Genomic DNA, 21,725 nt, shown 5'->3' with positions numbered 1-21,725 from the left:
CGTCGTCTTTGAAAAAACGGTTCGAATTTTTTTATTACGGAAAAGTTTCAAAAACACTGCTAACGATTGATGAGAGTGAAAACAATAAAAATAAATAAATTCTATGTTTCGAAAACACACTGCTTGATCTCTACACGAGTTTTGTAAAGAATTCTCGGCTCGAAAATGCCCACAATGTGTTCTTTTCAATTGGACCGCATGGATGCGGTCTACAATAGTGGCGAGTACATTCACGGGCGCATCGTATTGAAAACGGAAAAAGTGAAGCGTGTGAATGGTAAATTATGAAATTATACTCTGCTTATTTTAATTACTTTTTTTTATAACAAAGTGAATTAAAAAATAAAAAACTAAAGTCAAATAAAAGTTGTGTAAATAAAAATTATGGTTTGCAATTTCATTAGTTAATATCCGAACGTGAAAAGTTTAAAAATAAACTGGTTGTGCAATAGAATTAAACATTTGATAATATACTTTGAATATTTTGTCAAAACTGTCAGTTTTGTGTTTTTTGGTGTATGAATAATAAATTTTAAGCAAACAAAAACGTTTCCATATCTGAAAATGCTACAATTTGTCATATAAAATTTCACAAATATAACATTTTTGAGACATCCTATCCCAAATTTGGTGTTTTAATTAAAAAATTGTACGATAACCGTCCTGTTAAGCCCTTAAAATAATTACTTAATACATAATTGTGACCTTGTTTCTAACCCTTGGTGTATTATAAAATATAGGCAAAGAGGTATCAAAACCAAGATGCAGTCATAATCATAATAATGTAATATAAATACAGCATGCGCAGCTAAGAGACCTTTCAAGAGAAAAGCGTTGTAGCAAAACTCCAACTAATATATAAAAATAAGTTGGGTTTTTTGTCTGATCGCTATAGCTGACTAAATCGTTGCATGAAATGATAAATAGCCTGCACAACTTTGAAGGTAATCCAATAAGGATTGTTAGTAAAAAAAAAATCGGAAAATGTTAATCTTTAACCGATTTACAAGCGTAAATTCAAAAAAAACTCATTATTTATTTATAACAGAGAATGTTAAATTTAGACAAAGAATGTTATTTAACATTTAGCTAAGCTGCAACACATAGAAAAGGGCGAGTTGTAGCGTTAATAATAACAAAAATAACCTTTCTTTTTACGCCAGGGTACTGGCACGACGTTTCTTGCAGATCTAATACTACAATACGACAATCAGGGAAGATAGAGATAGCAGTTGCTTTGTATTAAAATACGGACGAATATGAGAGCTCATCTTCATGGAATCACTGATGGTGATTTTCCACACCAACTGCGTAAACTTGGGGAAGGAATTTTTCCGATAGCTTAGACATTTTAATAGATGCGATACTATACTATAAACCCTGACATTGAGAATTTGCACGAAAAGGAATTTTATTGGTTGTATTTTAGGGCAATATTGTCACCCAGGAATGATAGTGTTAACGAAATAAACGATTTATTTATTCAAAAAGTTCCCGGACAAATAAGAAAATACAAATCAATAGACACCTTAACTAATATCGAAGATGCAGTCCATAATCCCCAGGAGTTTTTAAATTCATTATATCCTTCTGGACTCCCACTACATGAACTGGCTTTACAAATTGGAATTCCAATTATGCTTTTGAGGAATTTAAGTCATCCAAGCATGTGCAACGGGACGAGGCTAAGCATTAAGAAATTGAAGGATAATTTAATTGTAGCTCATATAACGAGAATTTCGATGATCCCTTGTAATTTGTCAATCCCATTTAAACGGCTTCAATTTTCAGCGAAAACATATTTCGCTTTAACCACAAACAAGTCCCAAGCCCAAACTTTCGAATTAGTAGGGATTGACCTACGAAAATAATGTTTTACCTATGGCTAACTGTATGTTGGTCTATCGCAGGTCGGAGATGAATTTATATTGCTGCCACAAAATAAATTAACATCAAATATAGTTTATAAGTAGACCTTGCCTAAAAAAAAAATCTGAAAGGACCCATAAAAGTACTTGTCCGAAGTTATCAAGTCTAGAGAATATCCCATTCAAGCCACAAAAGTTTTCGGCGAGTCATCAAATTTGTATGAGGTCTCACATTATCCTAGCGGAACATTGCACCTTTTCTTTTGATCAATTCTTGCCTCTTCGTGAATCACTGAATTTGTCCAGCTGGTCACAAAACACTTCAGAATTAATCGTGATATTGAGGGACAAAAGCTGAAAAGAAAACATCTGATTGAAATCCAACCAAACAGACAGCATAATCAGTTTCGGTGACTTTCGGCCTTCAAAGTGGTTTGAGTTGGTTCATCCTTTTTAGACCATGATCTCTGGCGTTTTTTATAAACAACACACTACTCGTTGCCAGTTGCAGTGCCAGTGTAATGGATCACTTCTTAGACGTACGATAAGCAAATCGCCGTCGTTAATGGAAGGAAGCAAATTTCGTTTTGTATGTTATTAGTTGCCAAATGAAATTTTTAAGCAATCTCTCGAGGTGTTATTCGATGTTTTGCATCGACCAACGACATTATTTTATTTACATCGGCTTCAAGATGCCTTTCAAAAGGTGGTGTATCCTCAAGATCGAAGTTGCCAGAACGAAATTTGCAAATCTTATTTAGCATTTTGACTAATTTTCGCTTTGCTAGAACTGCTTTTTTACCCTTTTGATAGGAAACCAGTAAAATATGCCGGAAATGCTGTTTTCGATTTTCCACGAAAATAAAACATATTCCAAAAAAGACAATTTTTACAAACAAGCCTTACTCAATCAGCTGTTGAAATATATAACTTACTGTCATATGAATTAAGTCTAAATTTGGCTACAAAAATTTCAATCACCTCAGCTGTTGTTATCTAAAGAAATTATTTATATGAAGTAATAAAATATCAAGCAAAATAATATGAAGAAACACGATGAGCTGAATGTCAAGTTGAAAAGGTTTAAAAAGTTTTAGGTGGTAACATTTTTATAATTAAAGCTATCACTTGTTTGAAAAATTTACGTGAATAAATTAAACAACAACAACAAAGCTACCCATGAGTTTCTAAGAAGACTTTAAATTAGTAAAAAAAACTTCGAAGGCATAGCAACAATTTAAAAGTTTAATTTTGAAAAATTTTTGTTGTATATAATATTCGAAAAAGTTGCAGACTCAAGCATACTAAAGGGGACAGGGTCAACTTTTTTTCTTAAACACGCCAAAGAAATTATTTTTTATTTTAAACTTTATAATGATGTATGTATATAGTTCCTTCCTAACATCCACCGTAAGATAATAATTATGAGTTTGAGATCATTTTTTTATACATGTACCTACAAATTAATTCATTTCGTTTTGCAGCTGTCTATGTGACACTGGAAGGTGAGGCTCGCGTGCAATGGTCCCTCAGCGGCAAAAGTGACTCCGCCAACTACTGTGGCCATCAGCAATATTTATATACGCGCACCAATGTTTTTGATAGTACCGAATTCCGCGCGGGCACACACGTCTACGTGCTGCGCTTGCGCATACCGTCCGGTTGTCCGTCCTCTTGCAAAGGACCCTATGGTTTCATAGCGTACAATATCTCGCTGACCATCGCCAAGCCGTGGACATTTGATGAGGTATTCCGTAAACCCATAACTGTGGTGCAAGCACTAAACCTGAATCATAACCCGGAATATGGGGTGAGTGTTCAAAACCATGAAAAATATTACTATTATTTTTTTATTATCTATAACGGTTTCTTAACAGCTGCCAATACGCGACGAGAACGTGAAATATCTCTGCAATTGGCCATGCACCTCGGGACCCATTATGTACACATTACTACTGCCTTACAATGGTTTCGTGGCACGACAGCAAATCACGTTCTTCCTGGAAGTGGACAATCAGTCGCCGCACTATGACATTTCCAGCGTAGAGGCCTCCCTTAAACAGCATTTTATTTTCCTAGCACGACAGCCTTATAAACGCAACTTCTATACGAAAACTCTGGCGAAAAGCATCATTACGGAGCGTACGCTACGTCTGACCAAACGCATGTATCAGGGCACCGTATGTGTGCCCTCCGATACACCGCGTTCAACACTTAATCCCAATTACATTGTTTTTGTACACTACACACTGCAAGTGAAGTTGAAGACTGGCTATTTTCATTATGATACAGATCTGTCGGTGCCTGTGGTGATAGGTACCATTCCGCTGCAGCAGCGCGGTGTACAACTGGTGACCACGCAGCCGCGTAGAATCAGCAGCCGTGATATATCTACGCTGGAGGAGGAGGACGGTGATGTGGCGGGTGAGCAGTGGAGCGTACAGGCGGAAATTAATCAGACCGAAGAGGATGGTGAGGGCGATGATGATGACGATGATGATGATGTGATCCAGCCAGTAGCCAGTAGCCGCGCCACATCACGACGAATACGCGCTCAAGATATATCCAATAACAACGACGACGATGAGCCCCCTTCATATGACAGTTGTTGTAAGTTATAAGCAAAAGGAGTTCATAACTATGACATTTCAAAGTCCTTTCCTTAAACTAACGTGTACACTTATCATCAATTTCAGTACCTCCATCCTTCAGTTTTGCCACGCTCAGCAGCCAACAGACCCTGGACAGCGTTGGCCACTCATCAGGTTCGAAACCACGAGGACAACAACAACATGCAATTAAGTTGCCCAAATTTCCTGGATACGACATTGTTGCTGCCTCAACACAGGCCATTAATATGTCTGCAGACTCGGCTTTGAGCTTGAATTACTACCATTCCTACGGCTCGCTTGGCACTGGGCACACCGGACGCAGCCTAGACACTTTTGCTTCGAGTTGTGGCGTGCTGAGCGAAACCGATGAGCATGTGCAAGACGCCAATGAAGGCGATGATGATGACGATGATGAGGACATTTTCTAAAAAAAACGGAAATTATAGAATTTACCTAAAACCGATTAAAGTGCCAAAGAATTAAACAAAAAGTGTCAAAAGACAAAACTGCAACTTGCCACTCGCCAATATGCCAATACCTCATTTTGTAGTTTGTAAATTATTATAATGCTTATATTACATAATATGTCCATTTGATGCCTTAGTATTAGTGTAAAAACGTTATACGATTTAATATTTTAGTTGTAGAAGCTTTGAGATTACTTTCGATAATATATATACATATACATATGTGTATGTAATCAATTCGAAGGAGATGACTTGACTTTATTTTTGTTTCATTTTATGTTTTGAGGATGTATGATCAAACCCTTTAATTTAAATCTGTTTTCAATAAAAAACATAACATATTGTCAGGTTTTCGATTGCCGACAGCTCATTTTATTACCCAACATCTTCATCATCTCAAAGAGCCTGGAATCAGTTTTCAAAGTTGTTCTTGTAAAATGTTATATAATCATCAGAAAATTAAATTTTACTGTTTAAGTTAGATATGCCGACTAACATATACCTGTATTAAATTCTGACTTTTATATAGGCATTTGACTCTTCGAAATATTTTGCGCCACTGCGCAGAATGTCACCTTACCTCACGAAATACTTGAATGAGATGAGAGAATGTTTAGTTCTTCACTACATAATCTCTTCGGCATTCAAACTACACCAGACAGTAACTTATCCTAGAACCAAGAGTATCTGTTCACAATTGGTTTCTGGGTTAGTCTTTGAAGGCTTTGAGGTATAATTGGCAATGTGTATAGAAAAAACTTTACGGCAAAAACAACTATTAAATTTTCAAAACATTCAACGATCTTGGGGTCTAAAATATTTTAAATATGTCAACAGCGGATAAATTTATGTAGAGCTAAAGCACAGATGTCAATTAACAGAAGAGTAGCAGAAATCTCCTAATTAAAATTAATGTCTCTCCTATTGTTCGAGAACTTTGAGCTTTACCGCATAAAAGCTTATACTGATAACAGACTACTGTTAATAACAGTACAAGCTACAATGCTAGCTGCTTGTGAATTATCTTTTTTTGAAGTGTATGCAAACATAGATATATATTCGTTGACTTATCTGTTGATTACAAATAATTTTCGATTAGGCTCTAACCGTTGTAACATTAGCCCGTTCTGAAAAGTCTGTTGCAGATAAAAATTTGAATGCTCGTATGTAGGAGTGTGTGTGTGGAATTTGAAGCCAAAAGACTTATGATAAGATAATGAAAGGTAATAATCAAGCGAAATCGATTCAATAATGTAGTAATGATTCGGAAAAAATAGTACAACAGCGAATGTGGAAGTGAAAAGAACATGGTTGAACGAATTTTGCGAGGCTAAAGCAGTTTGTAGTACATAAAATATATAGAAAACACCATGGTTCTAAAGTGTGAAGTTCATCTGGATAACCCAAAACATATTTATGAACCCGGCGACAAGCTCACCGGCCATGTGCTACTAACAATGGAGGTGCGCCTGATTATCAAAGGTATAAAGTGGCTTACAATTTTTCGATAACTATGAGTCATACTAAATTCAATACTTCATTATTGCAACAATTGGAATCCCTGGCACGATATAACAACTATAAAAACACAAAAACAACAATAGCGTTTGCCATTAAATATACGGGTTTTGCAGAGGTGAAATGGGAAAGAATACTTCCACCGAAGAAAGTTAAGAAAATAAATCAACAAAATGAGTCGGAGCAACCCTCAGACATTGGACCTCCTATTGAGCAGTGCATTGAAGTTTACAACAATCGAGAAGACTTTTTGTCCAATGTAAATTATTTTGTCGGTTCCGAGGAAGGTACTTATAAAGTAATTATATACTTTTACTGTTAAATATATATCTACATATAATATTTACATATCTTCAACTGAACACTCCACAAGTGCAGCAACAGGCAGAATCATTGAACGTGGCACTTACACTTATCCATTTTGCGTTGCACTGCCGCAAAGCTGTCCATCCAGTTTTGAAAGTGCCAACGGTCACATACGCTATATGGTCGAAGTATTCATCGACCATAAGAATAAACGTGAGGTATGGTATACGCAGCAATTGCAAGTGCTCAAGCCGCTCGATCTCCGCCGATACCCAGAAATCGCCGAAAAGTCAGGTGATGTGCTCGTCGAAGAGAATATGTCTTGGCATTTCTTCAAACACCCCTTGAAAATGTGTGTGAACTTACCGCAGTTTGGGTATGTGCCCGGTGAAGAACTTTCAATACACGTCTCAATAGAGAATTCCGATAAGTTGCGTTTACACGAGTTAACCTATGAGCTGCAACAAATTTGTTGCGTAACCGCCGCGCATGGTCACAAGAAAACTAAGACCAAATACTTCCACATCACTTTGGCTAAAGCTATGCACAAGTTCTGCGGTCCACGGGAAAGAAACGAGCAACATTTGCAAACCTTTTTCTGGCCACAAACTGTGCCGAATACCGATCCAGCCGATTGTCAGTGCTTGCAAATAGGTTACGAACTAAGTGTGCAGCTGAGCACGAGTAATGCGAAACGTTCGCTGCAAGCAAAGATACCGATCGTGGTGGGCACCATATCCCTACGGGCGCCAGAAGAAGTGCGTCAACTTTCTGGCACAAAGCAAACGGCGGTTTCTGCAATGCGTAGCATGGAGAATTTGCCAATGAAATGCAGTGAGTTCGATATGCCGCCAACAAGGGAACCTCAAGATTGTTTTGCAGTGGCTACAGCACCTGAGCCGGAATCTCCCATACGAAGTGCTTGTGAATTAAATTTGCGTGAGTTACAGCGATAATCCATTTGTTTCCATATAAAATGAAAAAAGCTTCATTATTTTAGGCTCCATGTCCTTCCGCGAAGCTGAACATTTGCCGAAAACTAAATTCAACGCAGAACCAAAAAAATCCAAATTCAATAAGGAACAAACCGTTTTCCAACCAACATATCTCTACTATGACTTAGATAGTCTGCCCGCTGTGCAAAATGCTGTCGCCGGTACGAGAACTACAGCAGCAACCACAGCAGAACTGCCAAGCGCTACCGAGGGGCCTCAAAAGAATGCCAGCGAAGATCAAACCCCTGAAAATACCGCTTCTTCTACCAGAGGTTGTGCCAGAGCTAAAAAGAAAAGGAAGGAGCGTAAAAGTATTTTAGAAGGATCTTCATAAACGATTATATAATGCATCTAAATAATAATAAATAAACACACAAATGTATTTCCTTTAGCTTTATACATACATAAGTATTAAACATTTAAAATAAACGCAAACTTTGCAAACCTTGCATAGATAATTGTTGGCATAAAGTCGTTACAAGCGTCTACTTTTCCTCAGCGTATTCTAGACAAAGAAAAAGAGAGTGATATCAGTTAGGAATATGTATGTGATGCAATAAAAATTTATATATACGGCTGACGGACTCACTGTGTGCTCGGGTGTTATGTCCGCCGACGTTCCTATCAGTATGGGCAATGTCAAGTCGGACATTGATTGTGTGGCATAGCTGATGCGCGTCTCCAGACGTAACTCGTATTTAATTGAAATGATGTGCGTACCCTGTGTGGAAGGCGGTAGCGGCGGTACGATGAATTTCTCATCCAGCGAAGCGATGTCATCCGTTTTGACAATGATGCGGTGTTCCACGCTACTCAAAACGTACGAAATATAGCGCGTGCGACGACGCGGCACTTGTGTGGTGAATTTGTAGACTTGCATGAAGGAGGCGGTGATATGTGTGCGAAATTCGCAACGCTTCGACATATTAGCCACTTCAATGGAGAAGTTTATAGTGTTGCCGGGTATGTAGGCGCCCGATGCTGCCTTCAAATGTATAGAAATCGGACCGGCCGAGCAGGGCCAACAGCAGAAGAAGATCTCATCGTTACGTATGACTGGTAACTGCATTGGATTTTGAATCGAAACCGTTGTTTTCAAATAAATTTCGGTTAAATTTACTAAGGCTTACAACTCACCAATGCATTGGGTACTTTATCGATATTAAATACCTGCACCACCAGTATTTCGTGTGTAAATTTACGCGTTTCTGTCTTGTCGTGTGTCTTGTCTTGGAATGAAAGTATTAAAGATAATTCGTAGTAAATGCGTCCGATATCTGTCGTACAAGTGGTCGGACATATATCTGGTATAAGGTAATTAAATCTGTAATTATATGTGTTTGGCTTCAGTAGACCGCCTTGAAAAACGACTGTTTCCATCTCCATATATGTCTCCTCAGCGGAGTAGAGCTTTGGAAAGCGCGCCATTGTGTCAACCCAACTAACGGTAGCCTTACCACAGAAGTCTATGCGTATATCTGTGATGAAGCATTGCGTCTGATTACATAACATTACTTAATAAAATGTGTGCCGAAATACCTTCAAGTAATCTCTCCTTTGCGAATGCTACCGCCACACTGCCGCTTAGCTTTTCACCACACACATACACCGCCGTATCACGCTCGAAGGTAAACTCGCAGGTGGGCATTATGAAAATTGCTATCTAATGCTTAAAATTTTAATTGTATTTAAACATACACATTTTTTTATTTTATTTTCAAATGACTTTCAGTTTTGTTTTGATAAGCCTTCAAATATTTTTATAGTGTGGGAAAAGAAAGAAAAATATTCGAGTATAAAAATTTATAGACTCGGTTTTTAGTCTAACTATTTGTCATGATGATTGCGTTGAGCCTAAGTGCTTCTTTGTGTATCGCTTGCTTACTAGAAGTAAGATACTGCAAGAATTTCATCCGATGTGTCAATGAATTTGTTAACACTAACAAGGATTCACTTGCACTTGGTGGACCTTATTTATGAGAGCAGAATATTCAGTCAAAATCGAGTAACTCAAGGCAGCCACTGTGAGTCTAAAAACGTCCCCTCAACCCCTTCTCTTTTCATGTATTTCAGTTCACCGAGTTTTCATCCTATCGAGAAGAGTCAAGCATTCATCAAAACTATTTGGGCAAGCCTTTTAGTTTATATATTACAGAGGCTGGTTTATTGATGTATTAAGCAAGTTTATGTACAAAAAGTTTGCAAAATTGGTTTGAATATCAAAGAGAAACTGTAAGCTTTATAATAAACACAACGCTTAAAGTCATGCATGGCTTGGAATAGGAAATATGCACGCTAAGCGCGATTCAATAAGAAAATCCTTGATATTATTGGTAAATATATTTAACTTATTAAGGAAGTGGCTGCACAGCTTCAACTATTCCAACCATAGCCAGCTGTGGCGCGTGTCGCCGTTTGGCTAGACTGTGCACTTTCCTGCTGATAAGCTGGTGGTTCGTTGTGCGATACCAGCAGTGGTGCATCGGTCTCATCACCACCTACGGCAGACGGTGCTGTGGGCACGGCGAAATTCGTGTACATCGGATATCGAGGTATGAATTCATCATTGCGATTCGGCTCATCGACATCGCGATCGATAAACTTTCCACCAATGGTGGTGGCCTCGTCAAAGGACGGTGGCTCTGTGAAAAATTTATAAGAAAAGTTGTATAAAACCTTGTCCTACGCTTAAGCTGAATTTACTTACTGAATTTTTCGTAATTTGGTGGCGCATCGCTGCCAGGTGGTGTGCCCGGTGTATCGGGAATTGCTGGCGCTGTCGGCAGCAAACCGATTGCATTCTGTGGATTGGTGGCGCTCTGCGCCAAAGGCACTGTTCCAATTGTTATGGGTATAACGATTTCGGAGTCTGTGTGGCAGCAACCAGTGTTTATGGACATTTTAATCTCATAACGTACACCAATGATGTAATTCCTATTCGAGGTAGGCGGCACAGGCGGAATAAGAAGTGTGCCGTCAATCAAGCGCTTAGACAGTCGCAAGCATTGCATACCCTGTTCGGTGAGTGCCAATGTATTGCTGTGATAGCGCGTCTTTCTATGCGGCGTATGTGCTTCAAAGCTGTATATCTGTGTCAGTTTTAATTCGATGCCATCAGCTAAATCATAGCCGGTCGATTGATTGTCTATTTCGAGTTGATATTTGATTCTCTGGCCGGGCGCATAGCCGCCAAATGGTATGGTAAGCGTTGATATCACTGGGCCGGAAGAGCATGGCCAGCAGCAAAAGTATTTAACGTCCTCACTTTTAATCGGTATCTGGATGATTTGCATTTAATATAAACACTTATATAAATATGTATAGTTCACGAACTCACCAATAACTCCGGTTGCATGTTCAAATTCACCTGATATAAAACCGTTAGCGGGTTTTTGAACACATTATCGAACCGATATGGTCGATTCAATACAAGCGAGAGTTCGTATGCAATTTTGCCATATTTCTCCACACACGATGTGGGACACTCCAGCGGTAATGGTATGCAAAAGGTGTAAGTATATGTGCCGGGTTGAAGCGCGCCCTCGCCATGTACGCAAGTTTTCGAGTGTAGATAAGTTTCATCAGCGCGATAATATTCGTTATAGTGCTCGGTTTTGCCATCCCTAGAGCGTGTACGGCTCTCTTCCCAGCGGACCTTCGCCTCGCCCACAAAGAGTATGTAGACCTCTGATTTTGGCAGGAGAGATTGAAAAAAAGTACATTTAGATGTATTTATATGTGTAAATGTGCATATCCCGAGGGAGTCTAAAGAATGATGTCATAAATGATATCTACAGTAATTCATGCAAATAAAATTAAAATAATTCAAATTTCTCATATTTCAAAATATATACTGCAGAAGTTCTTGTATGGTATTACTGGCAATATACTCGTACACAAAAAAATGCAAAAATATAATAATCGTTGGCATTCCATGCTTCAAGTTCATTATCATTAATACCAGAAATAGAAAAAGATGCAAACGCGTTAGTAGATCGCAAGCAGAGGAATTATTCAAGCAAAAAAGGTCTGTGTATGTAAATGGCATCGTGCTCGCACTTTTTGGCTGGAATTTTGATCATTTTTACTTTTTTAAGATCTAAACATCTTTGGTGACAAGTTATAATTAAATTATTTCTGCAGAAGCTTTATTTTTACTCGACGTCAGTGAGGCTACAATATATAAGTATTTGTCAATGTGATCTTCAAGTCTCTGAAAGTCATTTCCCGTTTTTGCTTATAATTTTAATAAAATTAATATTTTATTTAAGGCTCTTTATTATTCAATATACATGATGATCAGTAAACTTTCCATACTATTTTCATTGTCAAAAACCATAATTTCTACAGTCGTTTGCTTCAAAACAGCGCTTACTTTTTACCTGTAGCTTAACTGTATTGCAGACGGCATTTTTTCCGCAGAAAATCTTGAGTACGGAAGTGATTTGTCAAACCAATCTGTTATCAGCTGTTGCCTTATGAAGCTTATGTCTGGCTCACCGGAACGACACCAACTTTTCAGCTTGTCTAGTAGTTCAAGTTTGGGGTTTTAAGGGTGATAGTTTATAAAAGCTTAACAAAATCATAGGAAGGTGTAAGGATATTTATTGATTGAAATGATAATAATACTAAAGGAATCTGACAATTTTGTTTCGATACTTTGTGGCATCATTTTCAAATATATATTCGTTTCGCATTAAAAGCGAATATTTGGAACTTTTTGTTAGAAATACAATCAATTTTATTGTGCCTTATTGAATAGAATATTACGAAAAGGAATCCCCAATAATATAATATATTCGATACCTGCTTAATTAGTGTTTGAGAGCTTTAAGAGGTTAGAAGGCTAATCTTTTTTCAAAAACATTTTTTTTTTGCATTACACCCTTAGAATTAATGTAGAAACCCACTTTACCATTGAAAGGTTTCGAAAAAGGCCCAAAAATAATATTTAGGTATATGTCAATTTTTCAACGTTTATGCCTATTTTTTTATTCTTTTTCAGTACCTGAAACTTTTTCTCAAAACACACTTTTTTAACTGGCGGACATGATTCCGGTCGAACTACTCAGCCGATTTGCTTAATTTTTTTTAAATGTTTCCAAAACGCCTGACTATCGTCTCTATATTTTTTATAATTTATTGACAAAATTTATGAAAAACATGGGGAAAAATTAAAAAAACGTAAATTACTTTTTCATTTATCAACAATTTTTCATGATTTTAATAGGGGCGATAACCATTCACGTACTTTTTAAGAATAAATTGGGTTTTTGTGTTTCAGATGGTCCAAACATGAGAAATCGTGTCCGCCAGGTAAAAACGCAACTCATTCACCCAGCCATTGCTCCGACAGATGTCATCAAAAAATTCCGAAAAAATTTGTTTATACACTCCATACAGGCCGGATTACCCTACTGACCCCTTAATGAATTTTTATAATATGCATACATACGCCAATACTTATATACATAAATGTGATTATAAATGCAATTCTAGTGAACACTATTAGTTTCCAGTGAATAGCATATCAATTGCTAATCATTGTTTGGAGATAAATAACATTAATTGTTCAGCAAATATGTTAGCGTTAATGCTTTCTATATAATTTGCATATATAATGATATATTTACTACATCTATAATATATATTTACTTTACCGTGAGTAATTCGAAAAATTCGTAAGTAGCATATTTAATATTTTATACTTTATTAACTACACTAATCTCATTTATTTTATTCTGTATTCCCTGATGTCTTATACTAAATATTAATTGCAAGCAGAGATCCGCCTACCTCGAACGCTCTTCTCGCTGGTTGTATGCAAGTTAATGCGTCCGTTAATTACTTCTCCGCTATAGTAAACCGGTTGGGGGCGATCGAATTCGAATATACACTCCGATGGCATTGTTCTTGTATTTATTAAAGATTTTATAGCGCGTAAACAAATTGGCTTTAATTAAATACTATAAATTTATTTTCACATGTATCAATGAGTTATGCGAAGGCACCAGTTCTACACAGCAGTCAGACGCAACAATTTAACGTAACGCGGTGCTATAAATATTCATTCTATATATATATATATATATATATAATGTATATAATAAATAAAAATATTTTTTTATTTATATATCCAGGTTTTCTAATGAATTTTTATGTTTCACTTAATCTTTTTATAACAATAACTTATACCCACAGTACTCTCTTATCTACGCGTTTATTCTTGAACATATTATATTTAAAGCACACAATATATATATATTATAGATATGTATTCACAAATATATAATTATTTTGTATACTGTAGGTCCACACGGGCTGCTTCACAGTCTATTTTGGCTCCAAGCTGTCGATGCAACCGGCGCACTGCCGTCTCACTGACTATCTAAAACATATTATAACAAACTCTCTAGCTTCGGTTTGTTAGGAAAGAATGAAAGAAATGAGACTGTCGCCACTGGTACTTTGGAGCATTTTACCTACATATACATTTACATATGTATCGGTTATATATGTGTATGGAGAGCGCTTGTGTTTTCTAATGAGCGCGTGAGTTGTTCAGAAGCTCAGCATTGTTGGAGCGTCTGAAATTTGCCATTAGATGTGACGTCATCAACTTGTTTTTTGTTTTCACATGATTTTCATGTTTGTTTATTAGGCGAGCCGGCTAAATATCACAGTTTATCAGCTGATATTAGACAGAGTTGCCAACATTTTATTTATATAGTGGAAATAATATTATAATATAAATTTGAAATACTTTTGTCAATGTTTTGAAATATCTATAGAGTTCTGTTATCAAACTTTACTAAAGTAATTTCTCCAGAAATTCCGTCGCCAAATTTAAAACAAAAATTTGTGTTCGGCAACCGAGGATTTTGAAGTAAATATATATCCAAATATTTAAAAGACAAACGAACGAAGTCGAGCATATGAACAGAAGACGCATTCTGCTTCAAATTCAGAGGTTTTGAACCAATGACTCTGCTCAAAACATTAATTCTCCATGGATATGTATCAATGTAGTGTGATTTTGGGCAGGTTTCTCTCACGAACATCCTCAAGTAGAAATCGGTCATTCAAAGAAAGGCGAAACATTAATTTTTTAAATTGTAATCAACCTAAAATTTCTTTCAAGTACTTTTTCTGCTTTGGCAGTTGGCTTGGCAGTTATTTCCGAAATACAGCACCACAATAAAACATCCTCTAACACTCTTTGTTGTTTTTTTGATAATAAGCTCATAATTATTTTTATTAGTTAATTTATTTATTTATTATTTTTGATATAGTGAATTCATAATTGGCCTTTGCGGCGCGATAACCCGGAAGAAGACGAACATCTAAGGTATATGTACCTTTTCATCCGGAATTTAGTATTCTTAACTAATCTTTTGCTTCTTCATACGTGTAAAGATTAATTTTCTTTTGCTAACAATTATATTCATACAATAATGTTGACCATGTAAAATATTGCACTTGATATCTCTTGCCTCTTTTGGTTTTTGATTTCCTCAAGCAGTTGGTTTCGCAATTTCATATTTGTATTGGCGATTCAGTTGGCAGTTGATCATTGGCGAACTTTGTTGGATATTCCGCTGGTCGGTGTCTTCTTCTACGACGTGGTCGCTTTTGTGGCAAATTCGGTGGTGGACTCAAACCCATACTGCTTAAGGCCAGAGAACTTTCATCAATATTGTAGACCGGATAGCGTGGTGTGAACGGTGCATCTACGCTGACTGTATTGGCATCGTTGTCAGCGATATTTGTGCTCATGAACATCGCTTGTTCGTAGGATGGTGGAGCTGCAAGATTGTTGAGCGAAGAAAAGATAAAAGAAATGAAACATAAATATGTAAGATATACTATAAGTTAAGTACATAGGTGAGGAATAGATATGTGAAAATATAACGAAGCTGGGATATTGGCCACTACGTCAATCCTAAAACCAATCTCAGAGATCCTTGGATTACCTTAATCTATCTGTATATTGCTTCCAAGTTTGTTAACAGTTATTTAAAAATTATATTAATTTGTTACTTCTAATATATCTCCGTCTTTTAAACTGCAATTCGGCATGTTTGAGGAAAACTCAGGAAATGTATATAACATATATAAACGGTAACTTAGTGTCTTTGTCCTTTCAATTGCCAGCTTTTTTTTGGGAAGTAATTATGTTGAGAAATTGATGGGACAAACCTACTAACTAATATGAAACGATCAAGAGCTTAATGAAGCATTTAGCGCTGCAAAACTAGGTTTCTGACAAATTTTCATGCTCTTATTGCTAAAAAATTTCGCATCTCTTTTTATCATGAAGATTTAAAGTTTCTATTTGTGAATGACTTACGCAGTTCAATTTCCTCTTCACTGATGTCATCCTCACTCGCGCCGCCAACAGCCCCGATTTCACGCGCACGCGATGTTGTCGGCTGCATATTTTCTACTTCTCTCTCCTCCACGAATTCTTCTTCTATTGTGTTGCTCATTGCTAACGGCACATTGCCTATAGTTATCGGTATTGTAGCCCTCGGATTTCGCATCAGGGTAGTCATCACGGCCATAACGCATAACTCGTACGAGACACGCACATTTCTGCTGATGTGTTCACAAGTCGGCGCAGTTGCTGGTATGCGTATAGTCTCAGCGAAAGATTTACGCGTCTGTCGCGGTGCAGGACCGCACACTTTCTTGACAAGACAGATTTTCTCTGAGACAGTATGCAGAGCAGGCGTCTCTGAGTTGTAGGTGGCACGTAAATTCAGCATTATTATTAATTTTTTGCAATCTGCTGTGGATTTATTGTCGACATCTGCGCTGATCAAGACAAACTGACCGGGTACATATCCAGTTTGTTGGAGATAAACTGTCAAATGTACGGGTTTGGCGAGAAAGAAACAAACATTCTCCATAGCGTCATTGCTAGCAGGAGCCTGTCAAAAAATATATACTTTCTAAATACTATAGAATCCCCAATTGATTTTACTTACCTCTAACAATTTACTATCTTTATTTAGATCTAACGGCATGAGCACTGTGAAACCGACATTATGTACACGATCCGCAGCACCTGCTCTTATGAAAGTAACCCTGACGAGGTAACGGATATGGCCGTAAGTGCCTTCAAAGGAAGATGGACAGTGCGGTGGTATGGGACAAGAGAATGTATAGGTGTAAGTGCCCTCCTCCATAGAAAAATTGTTGCCAAACTCCGAGCCTACCAAAAATGTCGTAGACGCTATATAATCTTCGCGACCAAAGTATACATGTTTGTCCCTTGGGTTAATTTTTGCTACAGCTATCTTTTGTCCATACTTTTCACGCCATTGACAAGCCGCGAATCCACAAACTTGTAGTTTAATGCCTGAAAAGTAGGAAAAGTGCAGAAATAAAATGAATAATAACATATTATAATTTATGAGAGGACATGTAAGCATGTTGTTGGTGAACACTATGGTCTAGGCTATCTTCAACGTCCCTGTTATAATAAGACTCTAAACTGTGAAAACTCAAACGATAGGATCACAGAAAAAACGATGGTGCCTTTCCGCGTCGACTGTCTGTGAGGACCGATCTGCATCTAATTATTTATTAGCTAAAACTCTCGACTCGCGTACCTAAACTCGGCTTTCAACCGAAATTTCTTCCATGGATATCTTCTTATCTACACAATAAAACACAACGAGTGATATTTGAGAATACTCTTTCAGATTCCATTAATGTATCTTAAGGTGTTTCGCAAGGTAGTCATCTTGGCCCGGTTCTGTTCTGGTTGTTTATTAACGATATCTATTCTGTAACAGAATTCTCAAAAATTTTATTACATGTCGACGACGTAAAGGATTTCAAATCATTTACTACAACAGGAGAAAGGTGTCTATTGCAGAAATGATTTGCCAATGGATGCTAAAAAATGTAAGACGATGTGCTTTTCACATAGATCTGATCACACATCTTCTTATGTAATAAAGTAAAGACTAGAGCTAGTTTTTAACTTTGTCGATTTGAGGGTTATATTGTTGTAGCCTTCCATCCATTCTCCCATGATCTTCAACTCAAAACGTGCTCTCAGTTTTGTTAAAACGTTTTTCTAAAGAAATTAGATCTCCGTATGTTTCTTAAACACTTTTTATAATTTTGCTAAAATCTATATTGGAATATGGCTCTGTTGTATGGAACCATAGTTATCAAATCCATTCTGACAAATAATTCAATTTTATATATCTTAAATAACAAGTGAGATTCCCTTGACATAGTCGCCGAGGAAAACGTGCAAAGTGACACTAAATTTCTCTTGTGATAATGCCGCCGTTCGACGGTGAAATTAAGTATTATATTTATTGGATAGTTCTCGTAAGTCGCGATAATTTGTTTTGCCAAATTTTGCAGACAAGTGCTCGAAAGTTAAATAAAGATTATTAGTCGGTTCAAAATTCCGGTTCTTTATGATATATGTTACATATGTATGTGTTATTATAATTTTTAAAGTGTTGTCTACTGGATATAACTGGATTTAAAACAAAATATTTTCTTTACAATATTAGTTAGAAGCTTATGTGAATGCGAAATGCTGATAAGATAATTTCACAAACAAAGATGTATAACAGTGAAGATAAGATAATAACATGTACTGTGTTTTGAAAGATATCACTATGTTCTCACTGTTGAGAGACATACGAGGTGTGTTCAAAAAGTATCGCGAATTTTGTGTTTTTTCAAAAATTATTTATTTATTCATGAATATCTATTTTGTCCCCTTCAAAGTAATCCCCATGAGATATTTATTATACACTTGTGCCAACGGTTTTTCCAATCTTCGAAGCACTTAAAAAAATCATTTTTTTTATCTTCTTCAGCTCCTCCTTCGATGCCGTCTTTATCTCGTCAAGAGAAGCGTAACGTCGTCCTTTCATGGGCCTCTTCAGTTTAGTGAACAAGAAAAAGTCACAGGGGGCCAGATCTGGGGAATACGGTGACTGCGGCATCATTAGTGTCTTGTTTTTGACCAAAAAGTCGCGCACAAGCAACGATGTGTGAGCAGGGGCGTTATTGTGGTGCAAAAGCCAATTTTTGTTCTTCCACAAATCCGGGCGTTTCTGGCGGATTGCTTCTCACAAATCGCGCATAACTTGCAGGTAATATTCCTTATTGGCCGTTCTTCCCTGTGGCAAGAACTCATGATGCACCACGCCCCTGCAATCGAAGGAAACTGTCAGCAAACTGTCGCAATACTTTTTGAACACACCTCGTATATGGTATTTATGTACCTAATATCAGATTCATTCAGTTCATGTCCAATTTCATATGGAAGAGAGTAAAGCTTTGACAACAACCCAACATTTACCAAACATAGCACACTGAATCAGCGTTGGATATGCTTCAGTAAAGAAAATAGATATGTGTTTAGCACTTTTTGGCCTAACTGAGTCACTTATAAGTAAATTTTAAGCGATTAATGCGTAGGCAGAAAAATGTTAATCACTTACCAAAGCGGAAATTCTAAAACATTGAAGAACTTCATAGAAACCACTACTATTAAAGTAGAAACTGCACTAAAGTAGTAATATAAGCAACTAAGATTATTGAAAAAAACGCTTAAGTCCGTAAGTATCTGTTTGCTTTTCAAGCTTATAGTATTACAGGAGAAAGCGGTCACTTGAATATGGATTTAAAAACTTAAAACATTAACTTATAAGGTCTTAAGTTATTTTTGTTTTTCGTGTGGTACAAAATATGCTACCTTAACCTAAAACGTTCTCATGACCATTTGTTCGACATATTTGGAACTTTATCGCATATCGTCGATAAAATTTATTAGCTCTTTGTAAGATTGTAAAATTATCAAATTCACTTTTTTATATTATAACGAAGATATTTTCCACTGGACAAGCTTTTATAGTTATGGATTTATAATAAAACGCTGATATGCTTGAAGATAAGTATCAGAAAAGTAGGTTCTATTTCAACCGGCCGTGATTGCGTTACTAAGTTCAGGTGTACTTAAACTTGATGAACAGGAATATATGCATCCACTGTTCAGAGTACTAGCCTTTCCCAGTACGCTAGATATGTAAGTGTACCATCTCAAATGACCGAGCGGTCTGTAGATATTATTTGATGCCATTATAATTTCATTAACTTGTTTCGATATCAGATTTGAAGTGTAACTAATAGGTAGGATTGCTAGCCTCATAAAACTTTGATAATAAAAAAATCTTCTCTATCCAAAGTGGTTAAATTAATACTGCACTGGAATACTGAAAAGGGTTTCGAAAGACCTAATTAGCAGACTTAGCAGTAATATTTGAAAATATAATATAATAGTGATCATCTATACAATGTTTCATTTTTCTTTTTGTTCCTGTATTTAAGCATTCGCATATTCAACATATTTGTCTTTCAACATGATTTGATAACAAAAATGTCCGATTTTTTACCTTTCAACTTTTTTGTCTTCTCCAGCGTTATAATCACTTTACCACTAACAATTTGACCGGTAAAATATGTGCCGAAATCGTTTTGATCGAACACAATAACACAGTTATTAAACTTCTTAGCATCACCCATCTTGAATCCGACTTAAATTTAACAATTTCACAAAATTTTTTTTCAAATAAATATCCGACACGAAAACATGCGCGTTCGCCAAACAGTATGAAGTGTCTGCTGAACTTTAACTCGAAAAAGTAGCGACTTCGTTTCTAATCGTTTTTCTTTATGTGCGTTAGCACTGAGACAACGCGAACGCTACAAAATCTATTGCAGATGGCACGACCGCACACCAGCCGCAATAGCGGTGAACTGAGGCAACAATAATAGTTAATAATGTAGGTGAGCGGCGCACGCAGTTACACCGCAACGGACAGCAATCTACGTGCCTAAATATGTGAGCAGGTGCTTATGGCGTGGCGATGGCCCGGGAGTATGTGTGGGAAGCGCTTTAAAAAAACTGCAATTCTTAGTTTTATCTTTCTTTTGCTCACTCGCTTTAGCGTGCAAGTGGTTTGTTTGTTAACTGACAAAGATAATAATATAAATGTGTTGGTGTTTGCCTCAATTCACAAATAATTATTATGAATGTAGAGCGATAGTAACATACACAGAATAAAGGGTGACGCCAACATATAGTATTCCGCCAAAAAAATATTTGAGTAGATAATTATTTTTTCGAAATATAATGTTCAGCTTTCTTATGTTGGTACTTTATACATAGTAACCAAGGTTGAAATATAAATTGCTCTTAAATGGCGGTTAGTAGCTACTTAAAGTAGGGATGAGGATGTTTTGGATACTAGAAAAAGTATTCACTTTAAACCTGTATTGAATTCTTCTACGATAACTCATTGAAATATTAACTGAACAGGGGGGTGAAATGAAGGAAAGAGATCTGATTATGAAATATATTAATTTAAGGTCTACGCCCTGGTCCAAAAGTACTTCAGGATGGAAGAGAAAAGTTTATACTCTTCATATCTGCTTCGGCAATTGAACGACGGTTTTCTGACAAACATATGTCATATTGTCCTATAGCTTAACGTTTACACCTGTATGTGTGCATATGATAAAAGTAAAATTAAAACTTTATGAAGTGTTTTCTAATCTCTTCGTTTACTCTCTGAGAATTGACAGTTTATAAAAGTGAATACTTTGTAATAACACCAAGCTTTCAACGCTTCGTTAAGCGTTATCGCATTTCTGAAACACAAATATAGTTTTTCACGGCCAAAACATTTTTCACACATGCAAAAATCTAACTACAATACTCAGTGTAAGTATGTTTGTCGATATTTTCGTGTTATTAAATTTGTTAAAATATATATGGGACATTTATCAACGAACTGATAAGCAGCCACATGTGAGCAAAGTTATGCCGAACTTTTTAACTAAGCGCGCAAGTAAACGGGAAAATATTGGCTCGAAATCGATTGGTATTGAAGTCGTGAAGCATTTTTAAGAATT

General features: G+C 36.6%; 5 protein-coding genes across 6 annotated transcripts; 2 read left to right on the top strand and 3 right to left on the bottom strand.

Moving 5' to 3' along the window:
* The first annotated feature begins 18 nt into the window (after window positions 1-18).
* LOC120782392 (arrestin domain-containing protein 3) lies at window positions 19-5,165 on the top strand. The gene is made up of 4 exons (XM_040114635.1): window positions 19-277; window positions 3,353-3,678; window positions 3,746-4,478; window positions 4,565-5,165. The coding sequence occupies exons 1-4, from the start codon at window positions 166-168 to the stop codon at window positions 4,906-4,908; spliced, it is 1,515 nt and encodes a 504-aa protein (XP_039970569.1). The 5' UTR covers window positions 19-165; the 3' UTR covers window positions 4,909-5,165.
* Window positions 5,166-6,060: 895 nt separating this feature from the next.
* On the top strand, window positions 6,061-8,164 carry LOC120780552 (arrestin domain-containing protein 17). Of its 2 annotated transcripts, XM_040112817.1 has the most exons (5): window positions 6,061-6,170; window positions 6,225-6,429; window positions 6,552-6,752; window positions 6,844-7,710; window positions 7,772-8,164. In XM_040112817.1, the coding sequence occupies exons 2-5, from the start codon at window positions 6,318-6,320 to the stop codon at window positions 8,098-8,100; spliced, it is 1,509 nt and encodes a 502-aa protein (XP_039968751.1). In that variant the 5' UTR covers window positions 6,061-6,170; window positions 6,225-6,317; the 3' UTR covers window positions 8,101-8,164. The 2 variants fall into 2 exon arrangements, with proteins under 2 accessions (XP_039968751.1, XP_039968746.1); XM_040112812.1 differs by having other exon boundaries at window positions 6,061-6,429.
* LOC120780573 (arrestin domain-containing protein 3-like) lies at window positions 7,960-9,503 on the bottom strand. The gene is made up of 5 exons (XM_040112836.1): window positions 9,306-9,503; window positions 8,904-9,244; window positions 8,356-8,829; window positions 8,212-8,271; window positions 7,960-8,050 (listed from the first exon to the last, which is right to left on the bottom strand). Exons 1-4 carry the CDS (start codon window positions 9,412-9,414, stop codon window positions 8,242-8,244), a joined length of 954 nt encoding a protein of 317 aa, XP_039968770.1. The 5' UTR covers window positions 9,415-9,503; the 3' UTR covers window positions 7,960-8,050; window positions 8,212-8,241.
* Window positions 9,504-9,901: 398 nt separating this feature from the next.
* On the bottom strand, window positions 9,902-14,165 carry LOC120780565 (arrestin domain-containing protein 3). Its single transcript, XM_040112826.1, has 4 exons — window positions 13,563-14,165; window positions 11,104-11,453; window positions 10,474-11,044; window positions 9,902-10,408 (listed from the first exon to the last, which is right to left on the bottom strand). Exons 1-4 carry the CDS (start codon window positions 13,672-13,674, stop codon window positions 10,140-10,142), a joined length of 1,302 nt encoding a protein of 433 aa, XP_039968760.1. The 5' UTR covers window positions 13,675-14,165; the 3' UTR covers window positions 9,902-10,139.
* An 849-nt stretch (window positions 14,166-15,014) lies between these two features.
* Window positions 15,015-20,538, bottom strand: LOC120766808 (arrestin domain-containing protein 2). Its single transcript, XM_040092513.1, has 4 exons — window positions 20,204-20,538; window positions 16,757-17,130; window positions 16,117-16,699; window positions 15,015-15,571 (listed from the first exon to the last, which is right to left on the bottom strand). The coding sequence occupies exons 1-4, from the start codon at window positions 20,331-20,333 to the stop codon at window positions 15,303-15,305; spliced, it is 1,356 nt and encodes a 451-aa protein (XP_039948447.1). The 5' UTR covers window positions 20,334-20,538; the 3' UTR covers window positions 15,015-15,302.
* Window positions 20,539-21,725: the final 1,187 nt, after the last annotated feature.

Source organism: Bactrocera tryoni, chromosome 1 (assembly GCF_016617805.1).
Source record: "Bactrocera tryoni isolate S06 chromosome 1, CSIRO_BtryS06_freeze2, whole genome shotgun sequence".
In the NCBI taxonomy this organism is placed as follows: domain Eukaryota; kingdom Metazoa; phylum Arthropoda; class Insecta; order Diptera; family Tephritidae; genus Bactrocera; species Bactrocera tryoni.
The sequence above is the reverse complement of the archived record's forward strand: the minus strand, read 5'-3'. Positions and strand labels throughout refer to the sequence as shown.

Bases quoted from the DNA above. Each gene is read 5' to 3' on its own strand.
- LOC120780573 (XM_040112836.1), bottom strand. From the start codon at position 9,414: ATGCCCACCTGCGAGTTTACCTTCGAGCGTGATACGGCGGTGTATGTG. The intron at 8,830-8,903 runs GTGAGTTGTAAG...AATCCAATGCAG, and splicing joins ATAAAGTACCCAATGCATTG to TTACCAGTCATACGTAACGA. The intron at 8,272-8,355 runs GTGAGTCCGTCA...TTCTTTGTCTAG, and splicing joins ACATAACACCCGAGCACACA to AATACGCTGAGGAAAAGTAG.
- LOC120766808 (XM_040092513.1), bottom strand. From the start codon at position 20,333: ATGGGTGATGCTAAGAAGTTTAATAACTGTGTTATTGTGTTCGATCAA. The intron at 16,700-16,756 runs GTAAGTAAAATC...ATTTTTTGACAG, and splicing joins AAGATAGTAAATTGTTAGAG to GCTCCTGCTAGCAATGACGC. The intron at 15,572-16,116 runs GTAAGTCATTCA...ACAATCTTGCAG, and splicing joins TGAAGAGGAAATTGAACTGC to CTCCACCATCCTACGAACAA.
- LOC120780565 (XM_040112826.1), bottom strand. From the start codon at position 13,674: ATGCCATCGGAGTGTATATTCGAATTCGATCGCCCCCAACCGGTTTAC. The intron at 11,454-13,562 runs GTAGGCGGATCT...TGCCAAAATCAG, and splicing joins CAGCGAGAAGAGCGTTCGAG to AGGTCTACATACTCTTTGTG. The intron at 11,045-11,103 runs GTGAGTTCGTGA...CAAATCATCCAG, and splicing joins ACATGCAACCGGAGTTATTG to ATACCGATTAAAAGTGAGGA.
- LOC120780552 (XM_040112817.1), top strand. From the start codon at position 6,318: ATGGTTCTAAAGTGTGAAGTTCATCTGGATAACCCAAAACATATTTAT. The intron at 6,753-6,843 runs GTACTTATAAAG...CCACAAGTGCAG, and splicing joins TTTTGTCGGTTCCGAGGAAG to CAACAGGCAGAATCATTGAA. The intron at 7,711-7,771 runs GTGAGTTACAGC...TCATTATTTTAG, and splicing joins TGCTTGTGAATTAAATTTGC to GCTCCATGTCCTTCCGCGAA.
- LOC120782392 (XM_040114635.1), top strand. From the start codon at position 166: ATGCCCACAATGTGTTCTTTTCAATTGGACCGCATGGATGCGGTCTAC. The intron at 278-3,352 runs GTAAATTATGAA...TTCGTTTTGCAG, and splicing joins AAAAGTGAAGCGTGTGAATG to CTGTCTATGTGACACTGGAA. The intron at 3,679-3,745 runs GTGAGTGTTCAA...GTTTCTTAACAG, and splicing joins ATCATAACCCGGAATATGGG to CTGCCAATACGCGACGAGAA.